The sequence below is a fragment of the Panthera uncia genome, chromosome X (assembly GCF_023721935.1).
Source record: "Panthera uncia isolate 11264 chromosome X, Puncia_PCG_1.0, whole genome shotgun sequence".
In the NCBI taxonomy this organism is placed as follows: domain Eukaryota; kingdom Metazoa; phylum Chordata; class Mammalia; order Carnivora; family Felidae; genus Panthera; species Panthera uncia.
Window position 1 is genome coordinate 77,206,595 of NC_064817.1, and position 23,033 is coordinate 77,229,627.

The 23,033-nt window shown below is 44.3% G+C and overlaps 1 protein-coding gene across 3 annotated transcripts in view; it reads right to left on the reverse strand.

Moving 5' to 3' along the window:
- The window catches only part of PCDH19 (protocadherin 19), a 131,363-nt gene extending 127,099 nt beyond the window's left edge, over positions 1-4,264 (reverse strand). For all 3 annotated transcript variants that reach the window (XM_049644039.1, XM_049644038.1, XM_049644037.1), the window contains exon 1: positions 2,118-4,264. In XM_049644039.1, the coding sequence (XP_049499996.1) occupies positions 2,118-4,264 (2,147 nt within the window). The remainder of the gene's footprint in view (positions 1-2,117) is intronic.
- Positions 4,265-23,033: the final 18,769 nt, after the last annotated feature.

A 23,033-nucleotide genomic window follows, 5' to 3' on the forward strand; every position in this document is an offset into this window, starting at 1 on the left:
CCCCAGGACTAGGGTTTATTTTCTTTACTAATCTGTTTACAGAATCAATGGGAAGTTTTAATGATTTTGTTTACCCATGATGGGTAAGTTTGGCAATGCCCCATCCGATTACTTGGCTGAGGCATTCACTGCGCAGCCCCTTCTGTATTGGCCAATTATTTAATTAAACTGTACTTCATTAATCCCAAACCATCACAGGGAACAGAGCTCTTTACAAAATACACATGTGAGCGAAGTTGGAGAGAACTGAGATTTTCTTTTTTCTTTCTTTCTTTTTTTTTTTTTAATTTCAAATGCTCTCCTCCCTGTTTAATGATCTCCCTGGCAAGCTCTCAGAAAGAGCTTTCACTTCTAGTCATACATTACCAGGAAGTGGCAAAGCCTTCACTATCTTTATTTCAAGATCATTTCTTTTTCATTAAGAAAAGGGTCTTATACATTTAATTTATGCTAAGGAAATGGCTTAAAAAGAGAGTCCACTCTCTCATTATCTCCATATAAATAAAATTTTACAGACCCCGAATTTTTCTCCTATAAAAATCGCCACTGACAATCACAGGTTTCAAAGGTAAGAGCAATATTAATTTCCATTTCTCCCATCTGAAATGACTCAGAGCTGAAGGAAAGAAAAGTCATGGCCATTTCACTAGTAACAGGATTAAAGCATTTATGAGGCATTGCAGCTGCTCTTTTATGGCACCTGATTGATATTCATGTGTGGTTAGCATTTGTCTACTAACTTGTGTAATGCAGAGAATAGTAAAAGGGAAACAATAATTGCATGGCTGTTACATATTCAGGGGGCTCTGATTCACACAAGTGTGCATTTCAGATGGTGTCAAACACAAACTGGATCTATAGGAACATATTTTGACTGATTAACATGCAAGCACAGATGGCACAAAAGACACACTGGATGTTTAGGTGTGTTGAAAGCACACACACCTTGGTTAGAAATAGCAGTGTCATTCATTTTCAGGAAACTAAAGAAACTTCTTTTTTTTTTTTTCAACCATTTCGATGAGACACTGCTGGAAAAACATTACATGTATTATCCTAAATTTACTCTAGAAGTACTTATATTTTTTTGTTCTCTCCAATTGTAAGGAAGGGCTTCAACAAGACCCTCTGATATGTTTTTCAGGAAATTTTCTTAATACTACTTGTCATTCCAGTTTCTGTCTTTCTATTCTCATATTCTCAATCTCTCTCATACACACACACACACACACACACACACACACACACACACCCTGCATACAGTTCAAGAGAAACTGTAACACAATAAATAGCCCATAGTGACATCCACTGGTAGGGACCAGACCTTAGTGCTACAGCAGAGTCCCACATTAGAGAAAAGCACCATCAGCTCCAGAAGACTGCCATTTTTACCACAACATCTGGAGGCAAAGTCCTACCCCCCATTAGGATATTAGATCTCTACCCCACCAACCAACCAGATATTTGAAAACATAAATGACTGGTAGAATTTCACCTTATATAGCCAGATGTTTGGGGAATAGATAAAAAATAAGCCAATAACACACTTTTAGAAAACACTAGGCACCTGCTTCCCCACACATTCTTGTTCTCTCTTCCCTCAACTCTCTATTTCCTACCTTAGACACTCACTCACCGGCTGTCTTCAGTTCATCCTTACAACAGGACAGGGCAACTGCCAGCACTTCCTCTCCTTTCAATATCTGTCCTCAAAACACTGTGGCCCTGAAATCAAGTCGTGGAACTTGGTGGTTCTGCTGTAAATTAACTCTCTCTCTCTCTCTCTCTCTCTCTCTCTCTCTCTCTCTCTCTTTTTTTCCCTGCCATAACTTCATGGAGACAGCTGTGCAAATTTTAAAAAATGAAAATTGCTTTTCTGCTTATCATCATTGTGTGACAGAATCCACTGGAACAGTAAATGATTGTCTTCCAGCAAACTGTCAGATCAAAAGAATTGATAAACTTGGACTGCCACAAACTTTCCCCCCTCCAAAAAGAAGCACAGCATGTACAGAGCATGCATTTAAGTAGGAAACAAAAGCACTGGTATTTTCACACAGAGGCACAGATATACCTTATTCATCCAAGACAAAGGAAAGAAAAAAATTTGGCTCTACCTGCAGTTGTAGGTCCGGATCTCTTTGTTGTCTCGCTTGCACTTGATTGCCACGAAGATCATAGTGACAAAGAGGATGCCCGCAATGGAGCCCAGGGCGATAATGAAAATGAGGGACAAGTTCACAGAGCCCATTGACTCTTGGGCGTCAAGAGCAGGGGACAGGTAGATTAATAGGAGTGCAGAGGCGGAGAGAGACGTCTTGCCATGGTCGTGGGCCACCACAATAAGCTCATAAGAAGCCTTTGAGCTCTCACTAAAGGTGCGAGTGGTTCTGACTTCGCCATTGACCTGATCTATTTCAAAGAAGCCACGGTCGCCCTCGGTCATGTCGTAGGTGACCCGGCCGTTCTCGCCCTCATCGTAGTCGTCTGCTTTGACGACCGTCACCAGGTAGCCTATGCCAGAGTTGCGGGGGATGTAGACCTCTGCAGTGCCATTGATCAGGGGTGGGGCCGTGATGACCGGAGTATTATCATTGACGTCGAGGATGATGACCCGAACGGTGGCGTTGCTCTGCAGCGAGGGCAGGCCGCCATCCTTGGCCAGCACCTTGAATTCGAATGTCTTGGTCTGCTCGTGGTTGAAGGATCGAAGTGCGTAGATGTCACCGGAGTTGGGGTTGATAGAGACATAGGTGAAGACAGGCATGTCCCGCACCTGCGATGGCACGATCTGGTAGGAGACACTGCCATTGAGACCCAGGTCTGGGTCTCGGGCAGACACAGAAAGCAGGTAGGCGCCGGGCGTGTTGTTCTCCTGCACAATGACCTGGTAGTAAGGCTTGGAGAAGTGCGGGTGGTTGTCATTCTCGTCAGTTATTCGAACTGTAAAGGACTTAGCACTCTGCAGCATGGGCACACCGCCGTCACGCGCCTGGATCGTGAGGTTGTACTGGTCATGCTGCTCACGGTCCAGCCGTCCATCCACCAGGATAGTAGAGAAGCTCTCATACTCCTGAAGCCGAAAGGGCACGTTGCCCAGCAAACGGCACTGCACGCGCCCATTGAGGCCAGAGTCCCGATCAGACACCCGCACCAGCGCAATCACGTAGCCTGGAGGGGCACTCTCGCTCACCTCCACCAGCTCGCTGTTAACTGACAGCAGGTTGATGACCGGTGGGTTGTCATTGGTGTCCAGAACGCTGACGGTCACCTTGCAGTGTGCCGGGATGGAGTTGGGTCCTAAGTCCTTGGCCTGCACGTCCAGTTCGTACACGTGGCCCTCTTCATAGTCTAGGGCACCGGTGACTGTGACCAGGCCACTGTGCGGATCGATCTGGAAAAGCTCGCGCGTGCGGTCATTGACATAGCCGTAGAAGGAGTAGACCACCTGTCCATTGGTGCCCTCGTCTGGGTCGCTGGCATTGAGGCGGATGACCGGTGTATTGGGAGGTGAGTTCTCTGGCACGCTCACTGCATAGGTGGACTCGCCAAACACCGGGTTGTTGTCATTGGAATCGGTCACCTTGATGCTGAGGCCAACAGTGCCCAGGTGCGGTGGGTCGCCGCCGTCGAGCGCAGTGATGTGAAAGCTGTAGTGCGACTGCATCTCTCGATCCAGACTCTTCTCCACTACAAGTTCCGCAAATCGTGAGCCATCGCCACGCGTCTTGATCTCCAGGCCAAACAGCTCATTAGGCGTGAGCTCATACGTCTGCACGCCAAAGCTGCCGGAGTCCGGGTCATAGGCGCTGTCCAGCGGGATGCGCGTGCCTGGACTAGCCGCCTCTGAGATCTCCAGCTCAATTTGTGCCGCTGGAAAGCTGGGCGCATTGTCGTTCAGATCCTTGATCTCCACCTTAATCACACATATCTCCATTGAGCTGGACATGACCTCAAGCGATATGATGCACTTGGGGCTCTGGCGGCACAGCAGGTCGCGGTCGATCTTCTGCTTGGTGACAAGCAGGCCCGAACTGGGGTTAATATCCACCAGGTGCGGAGCTGAGTTGGACACCACACGAAAGGCAGAGGTCTGCCGTGGATCCAGAGCGAAACCCGCCTCACGAGCGTCCTTGGCCACGTTGGCGATCACCGTCCCGGCGCGCTGTTCCTCTTCTACCGAGTACTTGAGGTTAATGAGGGCGGCTGCCTGTGTCCACAGTACGGCCAACAGCAGCAGCACGGGCAGCAGGAGAGACTCCATGGCTGCGCGGGGCTCTGCCTGGCCTCGCCTCTCCACACCCCTCCGAGGCCGACGCCGCCGGCGCTCCAGCTTCCCGCAGACTCGGGCCGCCTGTTGCGCGCGCCCCGGGGCCCCGGAGGCCGCGGGAGGCGTCCCGCCCAGGGCGGCCCCGCGGCGCGGGGGAGACACCCGCGCCGGCTCCAATGCTGAGGTTGCAGCAGACTCGGAGGGGGCTGGCGGGGGGCTCGGGGGCTCTGGGGGGCCGAGGAAGCGCCGCGCGGCCCCGAGCCCCCTCCCTCCAGCCCGGCTACTCAGTTTTCCCCCTTCAAAGTTAGCCAGGCGCGACTGGCTGAGGCGGCGCAGGGCTGAGGGTCGGACGCCTTCTGAGCTGCCTGGCCGACGGGAGGCTGAGTCTGGACGGCACCTGGGGCTAAGACAGGGAGGTCGGTGGGGGTGCAGCCTCTCAGACACTGCCCAACCCGCCTTGGAGCACCAGCACGGAGGCTGGCGAACGCGTTGTGTGTGCACCTGGCATGCGCAAGGACCTCCCCCCCCCCCCCCCCCCCCCCCCCGCGCTCCTGGCTCACTGCGGAGAGAGAACCCGCCTGGAACGCGCCCTCCGAGGTCCAGGGGGGGCACGCTGGTTTTTTCGAGGTCTGTTGGGGAGAAAGGATGATCAAAGATGGGAGTTAGAATTGCTGTCAAGCGCTGGAGGCGCCCGGGTAACCAGCTGAAAGGGATGGCAGTTCCAGGGCTGGCAGAAGGGGGAGGGGAGAGAAGGAGGCTGCTGAGACAAGACAGCGCTCCCTCTCGCTGAGGCTGGCTTCAGAAGACTCGGGGCGGGGGGCACGTCTGTCCAGGCTTGGAGATAGGTGCAGAGTCCCCTCCACAGAGCAGTTGGACTGAGGGCGTTTGCGTCTCAGAAATCAAAATTACCAACGCAGCCCGGGCCTCCACGTCAAGTTTGTGAAAACGGGGCGATGGGGATTTGTCCAAGAATATCAAAGTCCCATTCTTTCCAATGGCCCGGGGGAGGGCAGGGAATGGCGAAGAGGGAAGGGAAATCGACAACAGTACCGGCAAGGAGAGGCGGGGCCGCTGCCGCGGGTACCGGGGGCTTCACCTCCTCCCTTGGTCTAGGCTGGGGTGTAGGTCTGCGGGCCGTTGTCGCCGCCGCCGCGGTGGGAGGAAACCCTCGTAGCCCAGTCGAAGGTCGCTAAGGTCCACCTCAGCAGCTGCCACGGTCGAGGGTTTTGTCGCCGCCAAAGTTTACTTGCGAAAGCGTCTTGATTCCATCTTCCCAAAGAGGCGCTGGCCTCTCTGCGTTTGGGCTCCCTCCCTCCCGGACGCTCTCGCACTCGGGAGGTCTGTCTTGCTCTCTGTGAATGCGTGAGAGAGAGGAAGACTGAGTGTGTGGTGCGGGGAGTGTGAATGTAGGAGTGTAAGTGAGCAGGGGTGGGAGATTTCCGATCTCCTATGAAGGCGCTCAGCTGGAATGCCGCCGAGCGCAACGCGCCAAGGGCCCGCACCAGGCTAGGGACGCGAGTGCCACTGCCCTCCGGGCAAGTCCGGCATGGTGTGCTGGAGCTGTGCTGCCGTCTGCGCCCTCTGGTCCGTCTCCCCCTACGCCCGCCACCGCCGCTGCTGCTTCTGCTGCTGCTCCTCCCGTTGCCGCAAACTACTGGCGGTGGAGTCTGGAGAGAGCGGGTGAGAGTCGGACTGCGGTGCTGGGCTACGCCAGGCTCTGGCCAATCAGCGCGCCGCCCAGCGGGCTCCGGGTTTGGGGCGGGGCCAAAGCACGGGGGGCGGGGCTGGGCAGGGCCAGCCGGAAACTTACACACTGGCAGAACCAAGTGGTACCCCCGCCCGCCGACCGGGCGCGGGAGTCTGTGGAGGCCCCGCGGGCGAGCAGGCGGGGGCAAGAGGACTGGGTAGAGTGGGGAGGAGGGCGTGCTGGTGATGAGACTGAGCATTCCCGGGAACTGCGCGCCTCTCTTGTTTGTAGATTGCAGAAAAGATGAGGATTTGATTCTCTAGGCATGTTCAGTTCCCTCACATTTGTTCATATCTTGAATATAATATTCATATTCATATTCTTTCTCTCTCTTCACCACCCTCCCCCCTCCCTCTTTGTCTCTTCACCCTGGGTTTTGTCTGTCTGCTTCTCTGTCTTCCTCGCCTCTCTTTCTCTGGTAGTGGAAGGAAAAAGGAAAGGAGAACGAGCCCCCGAGGTGGTGGTCATTCATCCGGCTCTTGGCGGGTGAATCTTCACTTCAGCTGAGAACCGCGGCGGCCATCCTCCCGGACCGTCACCTCCATCCCTCCTTCCCCGGCAAACGCTGCAATTATTCCCCCAGAGCAGGGCCTTTGGCCCGGTTCGGTTCGCTCTTGTCTGCTGCTTGTTAATCAAATGGGATCTTTGTCGCAGGGACTGAGACGGGAGGGGGCAGGACAAATTTCGTCGCTCCTCACCCCACCCTTTTGGAGAATTTAGCTCCCTATAAATAAACTGTACGTTGGAGAAGAGCGGGTGGAGCGGACGCTGCCGTGCCTTGCCTTGCCCGGAGAGCCCCAGCCCTGCGGGAGCTGCGAGGCGGGAGCTCAGTCCCGATAGGTGGCCGGCCGCTGGATCCGGCTCTGGTGTGGGGGGCTCCCTAGCCTTCCCAGCGGTCTCAGTCCCAGGGGACTGCCAGCTCTCTCAGGCGGTGGTGGCAAAGGCTGCGGCCTGTACTCGTGCTGGGAAGATGAAGGCCAGCATGGCTGGGGCTGACATCAAACTCAGTGTGCCTTCCGAACTAAGGCGCCCTGAGGACAACGGGGAAATCCACCCCACCCTGTTCTGTGGCTCTTAATTAAGATCACCAGCAGGAAGAAACAAAAACACGCCGTGGAACAAGTCGGGATTTTTTTCATCATAGAGTGGGGGTTGCGGGGACCAGCTTCTGAATTCACAATACTTGGAAGAGTAAACCTACTTTCTGAGTGAGTCGTCTTGGATATTTGGGAGTCTTGGGTGAGCAAACTTATAATTAGTCCAGCGACATTGGCCTGAGCTTGTGGGTTTAAAATGAGACTCACTTTTGCCCTTTAAAAAAACATTAAACGAGAAAGGGGGAAGTGGAATTTGGGAACATAATAGGTTTTCTCAAAATGCCATCTTTCAGAGAGCAACCGAGCTTCTTTTAAAAAACACTTCTCCTTCCCAGAGGAGCTGGTTTAGCAGCCTTTACCTTGGCGGCAGGAAGGAGAAGACACCTTTCTCCTACAAAAAGGAATTATTTCAGGAGTGAGGTTACAATCCCCTGAACGTACCTCTGAAACCAAGGGGAGGGCGCTGGGAGCCTGATCCAATTTGGCCATGGGGATCCTTTCATATTAGGATGCCAATCAGTCCAAAACATTAGGAAGAAAATCGAAGTGTCTTCAATGAGTATCATTTAGTCTTGGTCATTTAGAGGTACGGGTGGACAGGGGCGCCTGGGTGGCTCAGTGGGTTAAGCATCCGACTTGGGCTCAGGTCATGATCTCACGGTCTGTGAGTTCGAGCCCCGCGTAGGGCTCTGTGCTGGCAGCTCAGAGCCTGGAGCCTGCTTCGGATTCTGTGTCTTCCTTTCTCTAACCCTCCCCCCCTTCATGCTCTATCTCTCTCTGTCTCAAAAATAAATAAACATTTAAAAAAAATTAGAGGTACGGGTGGACAGCAGAGTGGTGGCTGGAGGGAATCCAGTGGTCCTCCCGTTTTTCTGCACAACCGGTTTGAGAAATGGGCAAGTAGTGGACGAGAGTGACAACATGGCAGGCAGCGTGGGCGCACCTCAGAGCTCCACAAAGAGAAGGGTCTCATTTGATTTATCACAGTTATTTACCTTTGATGTCAGCCAGTGGGAATGAAGTGAATCTTTGTCTAAATAAAAATGCCTAAAAAGGCATTTGAAATGGGTTTGCTATCTGATCACGGGATGTGAACTCGGTGTTTGGCAGCTTTCTAAAATATTGCTTGCACTATTTAAACAGAACAATTAGCAGCATGCTAAAATGTTTGCATGCTATGCTTAGAAGCTTTTAGCTGTAAACTTTAAGGCGATCTGTTCCCCTTTAAGTTAAAAAAGGATGATGCTGCTTCCTTGTGGCGCAGGCTGTCAGGAACCCGCTGATCAATAAAAGTAAACTGGCGCCTCCGCCTCCACCGCTTGATCGAGTGGGAGCAAAGAGTCTGAGAGGTAGTCTTGGCCATTAACAATCCCCCAGGTAACAAGAAATGGAAGAATTACTTAAGTAAAAATGATTAACATTGCCGTGGCATCTATAAAGATGCACACAACAAGATAAGAAGGCTGTGAACCTCTTACCTTGGGGAGTGCTAATAGAATGTCTATATTATGCTGTCTTTTAAAGATAAATAGGGGAATTCAATTCACATACAATGTCATTACCTTTATAATTGCAATCACATTGTAAAGACATGTTCTGCATTTGCAAAGACAAACATGCTCTTCCCTAAGGAGATCAGGTTCCCTGCTTCCTGCTCGCTGTTCACACTTGAGGCACCTCTCCTTTCCAGGCAGAGCACTCCAAGTACTTCCAGCTATACCAAATGGCTTTTTATGGAAGCCAGGCTATGAGAGAGGCACAGGAGTGTATCTTTGCTTTCCATCTTTACCATCACCCCCAAGCTCAAATTGATAGTTACACCTCCCCTCCAAAAAAATAGTTCTTCCATCTTCCCAGTCTGTTTCTACAGATAATCCTAACAACGTTTGCTCTGATAATGTGTTTTTTTTTTAATAAGCACACTTGATTATTATACTCCAATAATGCTATTGACTAAATGAGTGCCTGAAAACACCTTCATGATCAGGAATTTATTAATTAAATTAATAAAACCATTCTGGGGAAAAAAAACGTTCTGTATGAGGATAATAAAAACAAAAAGAAAGTTCTGTCAGTCTTAGCTTCATTTCAATCCTGAAGGAGCCCCACCACTCAGCCTCTTTAGAGACACAAGAGGGACATCTAGTGACCATCCTCAGTATTTTTGACCCAACTCTTGCTGAGAAACAGTGGGCCCTGGATACCAATTACAGTGCTGTGCAGCCTGCACCAGCTCTCTGGGCCAAGGCAACTCTTTGGGTCGCTGAGGCCAGAGTTAAAATTAGTAAGATTTTTGTGTCTTTAAAATTTCAGCCACACCACTGAAACAATGCTGAAATAGCATTGGAAGAAGACCAAAATGGGGATATCGTTACATTTAAATTGAGCCAGTGTGTGTGGATAATTCTTGCTGTCCTGATATCAATAAGGATAGAGTAAAAGGTTTTGTTCAAAAAAGTTAAAATTTATAATAAATACTCATATACCAATATATGAAGACTGTAGCACTGACAAGCTTAAGGGAGCTTTTCATGATGTGTTTTTAAAATGTTTGTTTCAAGCTCCAAAGAGATTAGCCTTCACATAACTCCATTTTCTCTTTTTTCCCCCAAACTCCTCACCCCAACCTTCTGCCTTTGCTGCAAAAATGTACATCATCTACTAGCTTGGCTTTTGTTGCATCTCATGGACATCCCATTCTACCCAACCAATTTGGCCAGCTACCTGATGAAGTTCTCATAGGAAGAAAACCTTTATTTAAAAAAATAGCCAAAGTCAAAGTTTCTTCATCCTGCATATCTGGTCTCTTTACTTGGGTTACAACCCCTAGAGTAGAGAAAATCAAAAATGAAAATGGAGGAAACAGCACAATACTGGAAAGTGTCATTATTAAAGTCATCTTCTCATTTAATCTTTAAGGTATCCCTGGGAGGTAAAGAGACTTTGCAGATGTGGAAGCAGAGTTGCAGAGCAGAGCAGTGATTTGCCAAGATGATCTCATTACACAAAACTCAACCACATCCCTTATGAAATCAACAAATGTTGGCTGTGTGCCCAGCATTGTGTTAGGGACTGAGAATTTTTTTAATGGTCCTTGCCCTTGTAAAGTTTTAAATTCAGTTGATTAATTTAATAGCAGCATGCAATTCTATATACTATGGATTTTTCTAGAAGAGGAACTAGAATGAGGTATATCATGTTGATGGCTTCCTAAAAATCTGTTCCCTTCTGCTCAGTGATTGTCCAATTTCTGGTTAGTACCCCCACCCCACTACACACACACATAAGCCCACACACACACATGCGCCCATACACATATGTGTTCCAGGCATCACAAGGACAGTCATTAAAAGCAACAACCAGAGATGTAGACCTGCTGGGCGGGGGTGGGATGCAGTTTCCACCATACTGGATACTGTTTCTGACCCTTCCGAAATACCAAGAAGACCAGGTAAGGGGGTCAAGAAAAGTCTTTGAAGTCTCTTGCACTTTTTCTTCCCTCTTCCTCCAAGCTCCATTCCCATTCCCACCCTGTGACATAGGATCACAGTGGCACCCAGGGAGTTGTAGCAGAAAAACGAAGAGAAAGTACTCTTTAAGTGCTAAAATTGTTCACTATGGCCCTGTCACCTGCCTTTTCCAAGAAACATAGGAGAAGTAGGGAACAGTGGTGAAAAAGGGACAGAAAGCTATTAATCACTCCAACTCTTCCCATTTTGACAAGGCCAGCATCCCTGAAGAAATTATGTCCAAGCCTGCTCCATATTTATCTCCTCTCTCTAGAAATGGATCTTCCCACAGGGCCAAACCCCTGCTGCTAAAAAACTCATAACTATCCCTAAATAAACACACATCATGGGGACCATTTATTTAGCAAAGGCTAAATCAGCAGATACATTTCAATAAATGACACCACTCTCTAACACCTTCTATACTACCCTGCAGTGACTACTTGTGATGTTTTGACAGCACCATTTGGGCTCCCAGCATTATTGCCTCAACATTTTCATGTGAATTCTCTCCAAGTGGATCCCAAACACTATCTTCTTAGGTGCAAACTCATAGCAACTGTTGTTGTTCCCCACCACTACCTTTGAAAACAGAGAGCTCTCCTTTCAAAGGCACTCTGATCACATCATGACCAGCCTTCCCACTGCTGCCTCTCTCATCCCAAGGAGGATTTCACACACACACACACACACACACACACCTAGGTGAAATGCTTTCTTGACAACTTGGGAAAAAAACTATCACCAAATAAGACACCTCAAAAACCAATTGAAATATGAACTGAATCCTAGAGAAAGAGAGAAAGACACAGAGAGAGAGAGAGAGAGAACACTGTAAATGTACAGACTAGGGATGCCCTCATTTAGGGCAAGTGAATTTTTTGTACTGTAACCAACCCCCCCCCCCAAACTCTAGGGCTGCAACCTAGTAGATGGATCCCTAAGAACCCTTTGTACCATGTGTAACTTCCTCAGGATCGAGCTCTAGGCAGGGGCCTGGCTTTTGACTCTCAGTCTAGATTTCTCTCACAGTCTCTTCTGTTCTTTCTGGAGTGGTTGAAGCAAAAAAGGGAGAAAAAAGAGGCAGAAATATCACTGAAAGTAATGGCTGAGGGTGCTGAAAGACCTCTGACCAACATATCAGCCCTACAGGATAGGTCTTGACGATCAGTTTTCCAAATTAAAAAAAAAAAAAAAACTAGTTGTCTGGTCTTAATGGAGGCTCAGTTCTTTCTGGAGATGTACACAGGACTGGAAAAAACAAACCAGATCTTTCAAGGCTTAGAGACATATGGTAATAGAGCTGGAATGAGTGTGTAAACTCCGTGTTATAGCACCCTTTTGCATTAAGTTCAAATAGACAGTAATAGCCAGAGAATTAGTAAGAAGAAGAATACAAAAGTCAATCTGATAAGCCAACTTCCAGGGCTTCTGTAGATATCGTGGGCCAAAGATGATCTCGGTGAGGACACCAGACCTGTTGTATACTCTTTAGCTCTAGGTGACCAGGCTAGGCCTAAGTTGTTCTTGATTCCTCCAAAGATTCACCTAGGACTTAGGAGAGGCTTTGTGTAGCTCCATGGGAGTTCTATCTGCTCCATTGACTGATTTTTCACTGAACTAGGAAAACTTACTAGTTAGTTAATGTCAATTTAAAAATGAAACAAAGAAAACTAATAAACATGAAGAACTGCCAGTTTGACAGATGCAGTTACATTACCTGGGCTAGCAATGTAAGTGCCAAAGGCATGTCATATGTGCCACTAACAGCACAATGCATATTTGTTCAGGTTGACAAGCCCCGGGGCAGTGGAGAGTAAACTGAAAAAAGTAGATCCCAGAAGGAGGCAAAGAGAGCACCACAAAAGGGATACACAGAGCAGAAGTGACAGAAAAATCATTTTAGCAACAGAGAAGTTATGCACCTTTTTTGAATGAAAAGAAAACAATGGCTTGCCAGCTGGGAAAGTATCTTGATTTGGGTTCCAACAGTTTGCATATTGGTGCACTGGGCTTGGGGAGGGAAAGCATATTAATTTGTGTCTGTTGCCTGCAGCTGGGGCCAGAACGGCCATAGAGAACCAATGACCTTTCTTCCAAAAGCTGGGAATTAGGAAGAGTAGGGAAACAGTGTCCTGTATCACAGGAGACACCAGCTGGGCTACGCTTGGCTGGTCTCTGTTAGCAAAGATCACAAAATGCAGCAACATCAGTACCAAGCAATATCTACTCAAGAATAACAGCCTAGGCAGCAGTGATTAAATTAAGTCTCATGCCTAATGATGGTTTGGTAAGAGAACTAACAGTCTTAGAGAGGAGCAGGCCCAGCTTGAGGCCCATGAAGCTCTGAGTGTTCTCTGTACTGGGAAAAGGTAGAAGTTGAGAAAACCTCATTGTATGGCTGCGCAGTTTCATTTGGGGCAACAGACAATCAGTTCTGGAAGGCTGACCAAAAACAGTAGACAGGATGATAGCTCAAAATGAGATACATCAATGACTTCCTTGCAGCCCCAGCCAAACAATCAAAACAAATAGCTTCTGAAATCAATGCTTCATGAGATGATGAGCCAGCCAGTGGAGTTCACATGAGGGTGGGGTGAGAAGGAGGTTGGGAAAGGAGGGTAGAAAAATTCTCTTTCAAGTCACCCACCAAAGCAAGCAGCTGCATTTCCTTGAAACAGCAGATTTGGCTCCTAGCAAAGTCAGAACTGCAGTGTCCTAGCAAAACAAAACAAAGCAACAGGGGACACAATACTTTTGAAAATTTTGGCAACAATCATAAGAGGGCTGGTAAGCATTGTGCTCTTGGGATCCATCTGCTGAGCTCCAGAACATCCTCCCCACACTCCACCCCCATCCAGCTCTCAGATTGCATGCTCAGGGTCAAGAGCAGGGTCATTCAGAAAGAAAAGGTGAAGATGAAAAGCAAGAAAAGCTGGGCTTTATTTCTTCCAACCATGGAGGATGTGGTGGGAGAAACAGGAAAGCTTTTCTGATTCTTGATGCCATTTCAGGAGAGCAAGAGTGGGCTTAATTAAATTAATGGAAATACATTTAAAATTAAAATTGGTGACCAACTTCTAATCAGCCTAGAATTTTTTGCTATAAGAGACCGTTGACAGAACCATAGTGACTGCATCTTTAAGGAAGAATCTTATACTGGAGGTCAGCAGTGTCATCAAAGATTTTGAACAGGTTAGTAACTAAATAACATTTTTTTGTGATTTGTGGTTTACTTGGAAATGACAAATTAAGTTGGCTTCCTCTACCTTCCTCTAATTTTTACACAAATGCAATTCCAGTATAACATACACCAAAACATTATAAAAAGAGCAAGTTAAGGAGTTAAGGTTGCGAATGTGTAGCAGCACTGAGACCTGAGGTAATGGAAGTCAGAGGAGGCTGATATCAGTAATGGCAGCTGGATGTTCAAGGCATTGTGTCCAAAGAATTCATGAAGTTCCAATATGTTTCAGGGAAGAAGAGGACAGGATACATTAGCAGAAGATTCTAGGCAACAAACACAGATGGAGTCCTGTTAGATGGAGATCTGTTTGTAACAGAAGGTACAGTGAACAAGAACTATGATTTAGTTACCCAGAATACATCTCTAACACATTTTATGCCAGGGTAAGGGTCTTTACAGTCTACACAACACATTTAAGTAATTTAATGTGTCTGTACCTTCATAGTTTTCATAACCTATAGTAAATACTCAATCACCTTACCTTAGTTATGGCTTGGATGATTTACTTGGGCTCTGGGCCTGGACCTAGAGGTGGGTCCCATTAGTAGATCTAGTTGTAAGTAGTTCGAGGAAGCAAAGGAAATAGTGAAAACAAAAAGGCTGACACAGAAGACTGTTTGGTATGTATTGCCCTGACATTTTGTTTTTGGCAAATGCTCCTTGAAATAAAATGTCCCACTGATTGAGCTCTGGGAATCTTTTATGTTGTTGTTGTTATAAAGAGATTTTATGGTAATAGGAAAACTTGGAGGAAAGATACAATATTTGAGTTTAGGAAATTTTTCTTAAATTATCATTCATTCACTTGGCAGGTATTTATTGAACTCCTACTGTGTGCTTAAGCACTGGGGAAAGGAGAATGAACAAGACAAACATGAACATGTTTTCTGCCTTCATGAAACTTTTAGAACAGTGAGGGAGAGACCGGAAAAAACAGACAAACTGACACCTACAACAATTTCAAGTTAAAATAAGTGACATGAAATACACAAACATGGGCTGAAATAATGATGATGATAACCAGGCACTGTTGTAAATGCTTAATGCACCATAATTAATCCTTACAACAACCCTCTCAAGTATGTACTATTATTTCACTTATTTTACTAGGAAACTGAGATACAAGAGGACTAAGTAATTTGGGTAACATAACTAGTGGTAGGCAGAGCCAGGGAATGGATTTGTCTGGCTCCAGAGCATGTTTTCTTAACTATCGCACCAAAGAAGATGTTGGAGAAACTAACTTTGGAACAGATGGTCAGAAAAGTCCTCTCTGAAGAAGTAACATTTAATTTAAGATGTAAAGACCATCTAAGGCATCTACATTGATAGGAATTCATTAAATGCCAAGAGATAGTCTGTTGAGCAAACTTGATTTTCTTCAAGACATTTGCTAGCAGTTAGACCAGGAAAGTTTCAGTAAAAGCAGCAGAGCTTTGTCAAAAGATTACATAGTATAAGGAAAAGACCAGGAGGCAGATGTTAGTATAAGACCTAGTGGTAGAAATGGAAATCATTCATTCTGGCAACACTGGCAGTATGTCTGTAAAACCACGTATTACTATGGTTTGCATAATCTTGAGGACAGAATGTCCTGGAACTCTCCTGTGTACTTCCACAATTGCACCTCTGTCAGATCTCATGACTGCACCAGAAGTGTGGTATGTTCCAAGCCTGTGACATTTCTTTTCAGGCTTTGCCTTGGCGTAATGAAAATTAAATGTCTAAGAGCAATCAGATGACCACCACAAATAACCAACCTCTTCTATGTGAACATAAATCAAGCTTGACTGAGACTGAACCCAGCAAATAATGGCTCTATTGGTGCTACCCACATGATTACTTTAGGCCTGACATGTGGACCTACTTCAAAGTTCAGAGGAAAATTCCTTTCTATAATACCTATCCATCTTGCATCAGGTTTCACTTATCTGTAAAAAGGTAACCTCTACTCTCTCCTTGACCATGAAGAATGCATCAGATAAAGCACTGAAGTTCATCTTTATCTTCTTCCAAGACTCTCAACTGAAGTCTACTGTGAGGATAGACTATGGTGGCACCCCAATAGCAATGTAGATGGAACCAAGGAGATAGGTGTCAAGGCTCTCTGCATAGGTTTATAATAGGATTATGGAGCAACCAGTTTTCCCATACTTCCCAGGTCTTATAAAGCACTGCCTGTGGGCTCCTAGCATAATTGACAAGGAAGCCCTAAGTCTCTCTAGAGTCAAATATGTTTTCAGTCAAGAGATTAACAAAAAGTGCTGCAGTATAGTTGGGCCTCAAGATTAATCATTCTCTAGCACTGGTCAGACCTAGGTTACTAACACATTATTTTATTAATCATAACGGGTAGTTATGGCTGGTAACTAGCATATGAGAAGTTTGTTTAAAACTTCATTACTGTCAACCTTGTAAATTTCATTCGACAGTTCAGAAACCAAACCCCCTTCCATTATCAAGTACCTCCCAAAGAATTAGAAAGCTTGCAGAGAAGAGGACTTTTCTCAAACAAGAGAATTAATTTAACATTCTGTCTGTGGATAACTGGCTGTTAAGAGTAAGGTTGACAACTGCTTTTGAAATCCCCCATAATTCCAGGTGGTGGCAGTGCAGCTCTAGTTTAAGGTAACCTTTTCATGTTAAGCTTTGGAGCAGCTCAGCAGTTACAAATGACTGAGATCCAAGGGGAAATCAAAAGTCACAACAGTGACCAAATCAGACTAAAATAGATGCAGGGTTATATATGAGGTTCTTTCAAGTTCTGCTATCACCAGACACAACTCCAGGGCTCTTAGATTCATTGACAGGAGGACCTTGGCTGGCCATTTCATAATCATATTTACTAAGTTGGCCCAACAAGGTTTTCATGTCCAAAAAGGCCAAAGATAGATCTGGTTTGTTCCTTTGGACTTCTGCTTCAATAAATAATGCCCTGGGAAGAGATTAGAAAACTAGGAGAGGAGAGACGTGGGAGAGAGAGAAACAGTTCTTCCTCTCTTTGGCTGGACTCCATTCTTCCATCTCTACTTCTCAGCCTAGAAAAAATTGTGTAGGGTCTCCCAGAATGGCTGTGATCTACTGAAAGTCGTAGGATGAAGTTGAACCCACAGAAGAGCTGACATGCCATCTTCTTTTTCTCTTTATGACCCTAAATCTTCACCTCACAAAGTATATACTATTTTAGGCATGACTAGAAAGTGAAGACAGCTCATACCAGGAATGAATATTATTTTCTTAAAAATTGGCCTGCTCCACCATTTATGAAAAGCCCACAGCTAACATCATCCTCAACGGGGAAAAACTGAGAGCTTTTTCCCTGAGATCAGGAACACGACAGGGATGCCCACTGTCACCGCTGTTGTTTAATATAGTGCTGGAAGTTCTAGCATCAGCAATCAGACAACAAAAGGAAATCAAAGGCATCAAAATTGGCAAAGACGAAGTCAAGCTTTCGCTTTTTGCAGATGACATGATATTATACATGGAAAATCCGATAGACTCCACCAAAAGTCTGCTAGAACTGATACATGAATTCAGCAAAGTTGCAGGATACAAAATCAATGTGCAGAAATCAGTTGCATTCTTATACACTAACAATGAAGCAACAGAAAGACAAATGAAGAAACTGATCCCATTCACAATTGCACCAAGAAGCATAAAATACCTAGGAATAAATCTAACCAAAGATGTAAAAGATCTGTATGCTGAAAACTATAGAAAGCTTATGCAGGTAATTGAAGAAGATATAAAGAAATGGAAAGACATTCCCTGCTCATGGATTGGAAGAATAAATATTGTCAAAATGTCAATACTACCCAAAGCTATCTACACATTCAATGCAATCCCAATCAAAATTGCACCAGCATTCTTCTTGAAACTAGAACAAGCAATTCTAAAATTCATATGGAACCACAAAAGGCCCCGAATAGCCAAAGTAATTTTGAAGAAGAAGACCAAAGCAGGAGGCATCACAATCCCAGACTTTAGCCTCTACTACAAAGCTGTCATCATCAAGTCAGCATGGTATTGGCATAAAAACAGACACATAGACCAATGGAATAGAATAGAAACCCCAGAACTAGACCCACAAACGTATGGCCAACTCATCTTTGACAAAGCAGGAAAGAACATCCAATGGAAAAAAGACAGTCTCTTTAACAAATGGTGCTGGGAGAACTGGACAGCAACATGCAGAAGGTTGAAACTAGACCACTTTCTCACACCATTCACAAAAATAAACTCAAAATGGATAAAGGACCTGAATGTGAGACAGGAAACCATCAAAACCTTAGAGGAGAAAGCAGGAAAAGACCTCTCTGACCTCAGCCGTAGCAATCTCTTACTCGGCACATCCCCAAAGGCAAGGGAATTAAAAGCAAAAGTGAATTACTGGGACCTTATGAAGATAAAAAGCTTCTGCACAGCAAAGGAAACAACCAACAAAACTAAAAGGCAACCAACGGAATGGGAAAAGATATTTGCAAATGACACATCGGACAAAGGGCTAGTATCCAAAATCTATAAAGAGCTCATCAAACTCCACACCCGAAAAACAAATAACCCAGTGAATAAATGGGCAGAAAACATGAATAGACACTTCTCTAAAGAAGACATCCGGATGGCCAACAGGCACATGAAAAGATGCTCAACGTCGCTCCTTATCAGGGAAATACAAATCAAAACCACACTCAGATACCACCTCACGCCAGTCAGAGTGGCCAAAATGAAGAAATCAGGAGACTATAGATGCTGGAGAGGATGTGGAGAAACAGGAACCCTCTTGCACTGTTGGTGGGAATGCAAATTGGTGCAGCCGCTCTGGAAAGCAGTGTGGAGGTTCCTCAGAAAATTAAAAATAGACCTACCCTATGACCCAGCAATAGCACTGCTAGGAATTTATCCAAGGGATACAGGAGTACTGATGCATAGGGGCACCTGTACCCCAATGTTTATAGCGGCACTCTCAACAATAGCCAAATTATGGAAAGAGGCTAAATGTCCATCAACTGATGAATGGATAAAGAAATTGTGGTTTATATACACAATGGAATACTACGTGGCAATGAGGAAAAATGAAATATGGCCTTTTGTAGCAACATGGATGGAACTGGAGAGTGTGATGCTAAGTGAAATAAGCCATACAGAGAAAGACAGATACCATATGGTTTCACTCTTATGTGGATCCTGAGAAACATAACAGAAACCCATGGGGGAGGGGAAGGAAAAAAAAAAAAAAAGAGGTTAGAGTGGGAGAGAGCCAAAGCATAAGAGACTGTTAAAAACTGAGAACAAATTGAGGGTTGATGGGGGGTGGGAGGGAGGGCAGGGTGGGTGATGGGTATTGAGGAGGGCACCTTTTGGGATGAGCACTGGGTGTTGTATGGAAACCAATTTGACAGTAAATTTCATATATTAAAAAATAAAAAAGAAAAAAAAGAAAAAAAAAGAAAAAAAAAGGAATAATAACATTCTCCTTATATTCCTATAGAACTCTATTTTTTTATAAAATACTTTCATACAAAGTGTTATATCTGAGATCCCCAACAAAATTTTGAGATAAGTAATAAAATATCATTCTACAAATGAGGAGACTGAAGCTAAGATAATTAAGATAACTCAAGTAGGAAGTAAACAGAAGTCAAGACTCAAACCTAAGTCTGTCTGACTCCAAATTGAGTTCTTATTCTATTATACTGGTAGTTCATAATGTTCTTTATGAACATAAGGATTCCTTTCCAGGTCAAAATGTTTTTAGACTCCCACAAAAGAAGGCTGCTATTTTACTAGTTGCTAATTTAATCAAATGAATCATGACAAGAAGCCACTCTTAATTCAATAATGCTTTTAGGGACGTCTGCATAGCTCAATGGGTTGAGCATCTGACTCTTGATTTAGGCTAAGGTCATGATCTCACAGTTCTTGAATTCAAGTCCTGCATCAGGCTCTACACTGCTTGGGATTCTTTCTCTCCCTCTCTCTCTCTGCCCCTCTCCCATCCTCTCTCTCAAAATAAAAAAAGTTTTTAAAAAAACTTTTAAAAAATAATGCTTTTAAGAGAATTTAAAACTTATCCAAATAAAACCAGTATTCATTTTAAAATATTAGTTGGTCACATTGTTTTGTAGTCTACAGATAATGTTTGGAGTATATATAGATTCAAATATTCTGCACAATGTCTGGGAACCTCTCCACTAAACCTCAGCAAGAGAACTTGATTCTTACTATAACCATATAACCATTAAACAGGATAGTGTGGTGATTAAATGCTTAGGCTCTGGAATCAGACTTTCTTGGGTCACAATGGTGTGTACCCTATGTAGGTGCAGATATGTGATTTTTATATTTACCAGCACTACTGCCTTTGGCAAATTACTTCATCATTCTGTGTCTCAGGTTTCTCTTTAATATAGGATAATAATACTACCTACCTCATAAGGTTGTTGTAGAAAATAAATGAAATGATGCACATAAAATTCTTAGCACAATGCCTGACACACAGAAATTACTAAAAAATGTTGGAATTTATCTACTACTAATCAATTCTATTATGTTTATCAGGTCATTGAAATTATCTTTATTTCATCTGTAAAATTGAAATTGTGAATGCTTAACCTAAAGTAGGTGACTCACTTATATCTTAAGGTCCCTTCCAACTCTAAGATATATGGTTCTGAGACCATCACCAGCTCTTCCCTATAACAGAACTACTGCTAGCATAAGGGAGCCATAGCAAGGAAACCTAGAAGCAGAGAAACCTATGAAAATTCTGTTATTCAGAACAACAACCAAAGCAACATAACTAATCTGGTATAATCTCACCTTAACTTGATTACATCTGCAAAGATCCTATCTCCAAATAAGGTCATATTCACTGGTCCCAGGTAGACATGAATTTGAGGCAAGGGGCACTACTCAACTCACTACTCCCGGGAACATTATTTCATCTGCCCACACCTTAGTTCCCTCATCAGCAAATTGGTAATAAAAGTAGGCTCAAAGTATTTTTCTGATTATAGAAATTCCAAATTTTCCAGACTCTATAATATTTATGGTCTCCAACCACAGTGTACTTATAAGAACATGAGACAACACAAGAACTCCGAAAAGAAATTCAGAAGTATGAAGGATTGTGGTCTGTTTTTCTAAAGCAGATCAGTTCAAAGCATTAACTGAACACAAAGTATCAACTCCCCCATTGTGCCAATATTATGGTAAATACTATGATAGTAGGGACCAAATCTTTTATGCATTTTGAACAAGTAACACCTTATACTGTGGGTGCTTAATAAATGTTTATCATTATCATTATCATTGCCATAATTGTATCATAGGTTACCAGCAGAGATAGATAGTGCTCACTACATCTCTGTTTTGATATAGTCTTCAGTGAGGGAAACCAGAAAGGAGAAATATGTTCTCCACATAACATGGATTGCCCAGTATATCAAGTTTTGCCTCTAGACAACATCTATGGGAATTTTTCACTGCTGTCCTCTTAAAACTCAAATCTGTTATCTTCCTCCGTATAATTAAAACACCCCAAAACACAAACTGCATAAATCCCAAAGATAATGATTTCCCTAACTTATTTTTACTGAGGACAGTAAGAGTAGATGGAGAAGAGGCACTGATAGGGAGGTACTGAGGTGTCTTGAAAAAAACAAATACTTCACTGGCATTCAGAAAAGCCAAACCCCATCCAGGAACCAACTACATATATATATATATATATATATATATATATATATATATATATGTATATATATGTATATATATATATATTTATAATTTAACTTTATTTTTTATTTTTTAAAATTTACATTGAAATTAGTTAGTATATAGTGAAGCAATAATTTCAGGAGTAGATTCCTTAATGCCCCGAACCCATTTAGCCCAACCACCCTCCCACAACCCCTCCAGCAACCCTCAGTTTGTTCTCCATATTTATGAGTCTCTTTTGTTTCGTCTCCCTCCCTGTTTTTATATTATTTTTGTTTCCCTTCCCATATGTTCATCTGTTTTGTCTCTTAAAGTCCTCATATGAGTGAAGTCATATGATTTTTGTCTTTCTCTGACTGACTAATTTCACTTAGCATAATACCCTCCAGTTCCATCCACATAGTTGCAAATGGCAAGATTTCATTCTTTTTTTATTGCCGAGTAATACTCCATTGTGTATATATACCACATATTCTTTATCCATTCATCCATCAGTGGACATTTGGGCTCTTTCCATACTTTGGCTATTGTTGATGGTGCTGCTATAAACATTGGGATGTATGCGTCCCTTCGAAACAGCACACCTGTATCGCTTGGATAAATGCCTAGTAGTGCAATTGTTGGGTCGTAGGGTAGTTCTATTTGTAGTTTTTTGAGAAACCTCCATACTGTTTTCCAGAGTGGCTGCACCAGCTTGCATTCCCACCAACAATGCAAAAGAGATCCTCTTTCTCTGCATCCTCGCCAACATCTGTTATTGCCTGAGTTGTTAATGTTAGCCATTCTGACAGGTGTCAGGTGGTATCTCATTGTGGTTTTGATTTGTATTTCCCTGATGATGAGTGATGTGGAGCACTTTTTCATGTGTCGGTTGGCCATCTGGTTGTCTTCCTTGGAGAAGTGTCTATTCATGTCTTTTGCCCATTTCTTCACTGGATTATTTGTTTTTTGGGTGCGGAGTTGGATAAGTTCTTTGTAGATTTTGGATTCTAACCCTTTATCTGATATGTCATTTGCAAATATCTTCTCCCATTCTGTTGGTTGCCTTTTAGTTTTGCTGATGGTTTCCTTCGCTGTGCAGAAGCTTTTTATTTTGATGCAGTCCCAATAGTTCATTTTTGCTTTTGTTTCCCTTGCCTCTGGAGACGTGTTGAGTAAGAAATTGCTGCAGACAAGGTCAAAGAGGTTTTTGCCTGCTTTCTCCTCGAGGATTTTGATGGCTTCCTGTCTTACATTGAGGTCTTTCATCCACTTTGAGTTTATTTTTGTGTATGGTATAAGAAAGTGGTCCAGGTTCATTCTTCTGCATGTCGCTGTCCAGTTTTCCCAGCACCACTTGCTGAAGAGACTGTCTTTATTCCATTGGATATTATTTCCTGCCTTGTCAAAGATTAGTTGGTCGTAAGTTTGTGGGTCCATTTCTGGGTCCTCTATTCTGTTC